The sequence below is a fragment of the Centroberyx gerrardi genome, chromosome 15 (genome assembly GCF_048128805.1).
Source record: "Centroberyx gerrardi isolate f3 chromosome 15, fCenGer3.hap1.cur.20231027, whole genome shotgun sequence".
NCBI lineage: Eukaryota > Metazoa > Chordata > Actinopteri > Beryciformes > Berycidae > Centroberyx > Centroberyx gerrardi.
This window is the reverse complement of record NC_136011.1, coordinates 10,962,229-10,967,089: the sequence shown is the minus strand read 5'-3', so window position 1 is coordinate 10,967,089 and position 4,861 is coordinate 10,962,229. Positions and strand designations below refer to the sequence as shown.

The window sequence follows — 4,861 nt, the reverse complement described above, 5'->3', positions numbered from 1 at the left end:
TCTTCTTTGTAACTCTTTGATGGCTAGATAGGTAGGTACAGTAAGTCAGAGGGCAAAAGTAGTTTAGTAAAGGATGGCATGTACAGTTGGAAATCAGGGTAGAGTTACTTGGCATTGTTGGGGCAAATGGGTACAAATGTAGTAGTTGGCATTTGTGTTGCACATGGATACAAGTGTAGTAATTGGCATAGCTGGGGTAGAGGCTTATGTCTACTTAAAAAAACATGTGGAACAACAGCGGCAGAAGCAGCAACAGATAGCTGAGTCCCGGCAGCCTGGAGGCGCCCGACACGTTGCAGTCGTCGCTGTAGCAGCAGTGAACTCTGACCCCTGGTGCTCTGTACCCCTGGCTGTTGGCCTGGCTGCAGAAAGACCTGTAGGAGCACGACTTCATCACCCCGCCTGAGAAAGAGACCCAAATAGATGTCAATTACAATAGTTTATGTCATAGTCTTACACGGTTTCATTAATTTAAGTGAAATTAGATTAAACATGCCCCAATATTAAAGCTGCAGTAGGCAACTTTGCACGTTGGTGGCTCCAAATGGTAGCAAGATGTAACTGTTTGAAAATGTTGAACTTCGATGCCCAGAAATTATGTGATGTGACATCTACAAACTGCTCATATTTACCAACCCAACCGATCTGTGATGCTTTATACCAAAGGATACCAAAGGGACGAGAGAGGCTAAAGACTAATGTTGGTGAGTCCAGCTTTCTCTGGACGGAGCGCTTGCTCACTGCTGTTTAGGAGACAGTTTGTTTTTTTGTTAAACTTTGATTTGTCACTTCCCGTGGGTGGAGAAGGTTTCCTGCCACACCTGACACCAGAACGTCATTTGGGCAAATGGGTGAATCTACAGAGTCTCAAGAAGGGGAGAAAAAGATGCTCTTCTCTGTTGCAGCCCCACTTTGTGATTTAGGCTGATAAAATGTGTATTTTTACAGAAAAATCTTGCCTAGTGCAGCCATAAATAAAAATCAGTGGAAAAAAAAAAAAAGAGTTAACTTATCATAATTTTGTGAAGTGGAATTGCCTTGGTGACAGGAACACATGGTATCCTAATTAAGGATATTGACTGAGCAGAAGTAGCAAAGCTGTTCATTCCTTTAAAAGCCCCAGACCCCCTGCTGACTGAGATGTGTTTCCAGACAGCAGCTTGTCCTCCATTTACACACACCCACACGCACATGCACATACACCAGTTCATATTGACTTATACATTACTATAATTTTTATATTTCTACATTGCATTGCTATATTTCTGTACTCTCTGTTGTCTCTACAGATGTCTCACTATCTGGACTCTGATTTGGAAAAGCAAAGGTGAAGTGAGCTAGTAAAAGAAAGGCTACTACACTGTCACTGTTGGACTCACTGTCATGGCCCACCACTACAGCGCAGGCATCAGAGTAGCTGGGACAGAATTTGGAGCCTTGCCGGTTGCAGTCTTCGTTATTGGAGCCCATACAGGTGTAACATCGCAGAGCCTCACCTGAAGGGGAAAGGAAAGAAATACTGATACAGAACATGCTGATACTCCCACTAAAGTACAATCAAAACAAATCACATCGTGGCATGACAAAAAGAACATATTGGAACATAATATGGATGTGTGTCAAAACCCCTGCTAATATAACACAGCAGGTGAAGGGGAAACACTGATGGCAGTATTGCACCATACAGAAACAATATCAAACCAGACCAGGTTGTTACTGATGAACACTTAAAGGGTAATACCAGTGTTTTAACATGTGGGTTCTGTGCCATTCTTGCTCTGATAGGAATCAATAATCTGACTGTGCATTGAATCAGGGGAGTCACATTATTGTTTTACCCTGTTTTTTTTAAAGGCCAAATTGATACTCCTGTTGATGGGAATCATTTTTTATTATTGAGGCATTTATTATTTTGTACTGGTTCATCCATGCCATAAACTTCCAGTGTATCTGAACATGTAGCGTTAATCACTTGAAGTTCCACAAAACTCCTAACATCTGAAAATCCTATACACCAAAATGGCAGCCAAATATCTCAGTGATGGTAAAAGATGCCCAGTGGTTAAATGTATCAACTCCTGCTAAGGCATGAGTCCATTACTTAAGACTCACAAAAATGCTAACCCTAACACTGGTATTTTCCTTTAAAAAGCCATGGTAAGTGTCCAGATTCTTAATGCATAGTCAGAGCTGCAGCTGTCCTGGATCGTTGTCCTGGAACGTTAAGGCAAGAGATAGAGGGGTTTATACTTCTGTACACACATTGACTGTGGCTGCATCACATCATGGCGTACTCTAGCTAAATCAACTACATTCATTATAACTTCAGGGCCCCTGTCAGCTAATATCAAACAATATAAGCAGAGATTACAGCTCTAGATAATTCTGACCCTTATTTACCCAGGGTACATAGATTTGCTGAGCATGTATGAACAGGTATGATACAATCACACCCAGTGAGGTGTGGCAGTGGTCGGATGGGGGTGCGAGTGGGGTGACTTTATTCCAAGTCACATTGACAGTAATTGTGAAGTGAGGGGACAGCACTATTCACTCACTTCCTCCACCCAAATCTTTCCAGCTCATCCAAAGAATGGAATTAGCAACATCCCGCTCATAAACATGGCTCTCCAACCTTCAGCCACAGCTTTAGGTCAACCCTCCAACCCATCCCACCCCCAGCCCCACTTAAATGCCTTTCTAAACCTCTCCAGAGAGAAGAGCAACTGTTGGGTGGGAGAATTATACTCTTTATCTTTGAAATATCTCTTTGACACTTCCTTTTGAAATCCTCCATCCGTCTCTTAAATTCTAAAATGGCTCTCTTCAGAAACAGCCTTTCATGCTCTTTGCTAAGAGGATCAAATGGAGACTCACAGGAACCACTAAAAGCTACAAACAGTCTCCACAGCAGCACATCTCTTGTTTTGGCCAACAAAACTAACCTCCTTTAACCCTGGACACTTTTCTTTGATCAGCCAGTCAGGGATGGCAGGAGGGCAAAAAACAGTTTTCAGAGAGTCAAAACCATGTGTCTCCATACAAGTTCAGACAAAATAAATGATATTTTTAGATCAAACCAGCCCAATCAACTTTATATGACAGCATAGGAACGCACTGAAATTTCAGCCTTTGGAACAAGACCTCATGTCTTTTAGGTTGGCACACAGCATCATTTTAACGGGAAAATAATATCAACAATAACAGCAAACTCTCGAGTGATTATGAGTAGCTGGTCTGTTTTCTTTCCTCCTAATGCTGCTCTGTGTGTTGACATGGCATGTAAATGCCCCCTACTGTCTCTCGTTGACCCCAATCCATCCCAACAGCACAGCCGCTCTCCATGCATGCTGGAAGAATTAGCCTCCAGGCCTATTAGGAGATTAGCTGCTAGGATTGTATGCTGGTTACAGAAGAGGATGACAGACTGAAGGGAAGCAAAACTCAAGGGAATTATAAGATATATTAACAGCATGCTCTATATATTAATCAGCATACAAGCGTTTATCAGCGTATATCAATATTAGAAATCGGGTGTTAATATCAAATGCCTGAGCAAAGTAATAAAACATGCATGCTGTTTTTTGAAAACACAAGACTAGGGCTGTTATGTCCAGCATCTGTCTTCCTGTAAACTGACAGCCACAGCCCAGTTTTGACAGTCAGAGCCTTTAAGCACCTGTTCTCCAATCAGCAGGTTCCTGCCTCTCACTATCACCAGAACACCAGTTATGAAAAAGAGAGAAACTGAAATACAAAACATGTAGATGCAAGACAATCTTAGACAATATGAACAAAGCCGATGAGAAGGTATAGATCTGAAGAAAACCTCACAGTGAAGTTCAAGGGTAGCAAAGGAGAGACCAACAAGGGTTGAGAGTTCACATGACAGGAGGACAGAGGGTAGAACAGTGATCCAGAGGGAAGGCTGGATGAGGTAAAGATGGGAAAAAGAAGGATCCAGGGGAATAGAGTGAAAGAAAATAAAGTCCTTACTGTAGGTAGCTAGGAGGACTAGGGAGAGCAGGAGCAGCGGACAGTATTGGACAGCTCTCATGTCGCTGGTGGTCCTTGGTCGTCCTGATCACACACTGAAAAGCCGGTTGTTTGCCCCTAAAGCCCCCTGAGCTTAATCTGAACTATCAGATGAGCTAATATCCCGCCTGTACCGACTAAGAGATTACCAGCTCCTCCACTGGGCCCTGCGGCTTCGTCTTGAGATGCAATAGGTGTTTCCTTGGTCAGGCTAGAGATTCCTCTTGTGGCACACACCTTGCAGACCTCTGTGCTCGAGCCACGCCCGTCCACACCTTGGCCCCTCCCTAACTTGCCCCTATCCTGACCTGCTCCTGCCCTTCCTCTTATGTCATGTATAGATCCTCCTCATCCCTGCTGCACCAGGACTGACCACAGTGTGAAACTGAGCTCCATCTTCCATTGCATTGTGGCACTTCACCTATCCATTCATTTTAGATAATGCTAATCACTTTGGTGACAGCATAGGAGAGTTACAGGTGAAGGTGTCATACAGTGATTGGAGCCTTATATTTTAGATGTCCCATGTGAGGTTATTCAGTCTTTGTTCAGCATCACTTGACAGGTGCTTTTATATATATGCCATTATTACATAGGGATTTATTCGATAGATGATAGTTGTTATACATATTTCAATTGGACATTAATAAAATTCTGCATCAAAACTACAAATGTGAGGTTATACTTTAAAGTCCCGTGGCCTGTAGGAGGTAACTTGAAGTTGGCTGTAATCTGTCTCACAGTATGCTCTATGTTGTCAAGAGAGAATACTGCCATACATGTGAAACTGTTAACTGAACATTACAATCACCTTAGATAAGAAACA

The 4,861-nt window shown here is 42.7% G+C and overlaps 1 protein-coding gene across 1 annotated transcript; it reads right to left on the bottom strand.

Annotated features, from left to right (window-relative positions):
* Positions 1 to 214: 214 nt before the first annotated feature.
* On the bottom strand, positions 215 to 4,057 carry ly6pge (lymphocyte antigen 6 family member pge). Its single transcript, XM_071898043.2, has 3 exons — positions 3,997 to 4,057; positions 1,380 to 1,496; positions 215 to 402 (listed from the first exon to the last, which is right to left on the bottom strand). Exons 1-3 carry the CDS (start codon positions 4,055 to 4,057, stop codon positions 215 to 217), a joined length of 366 nt encoding a protein of 121 aa, XP_071754144.2.
* Between the last annotated feature and the right edge of the window lie 804 nt (positions 4,058 to 4,861).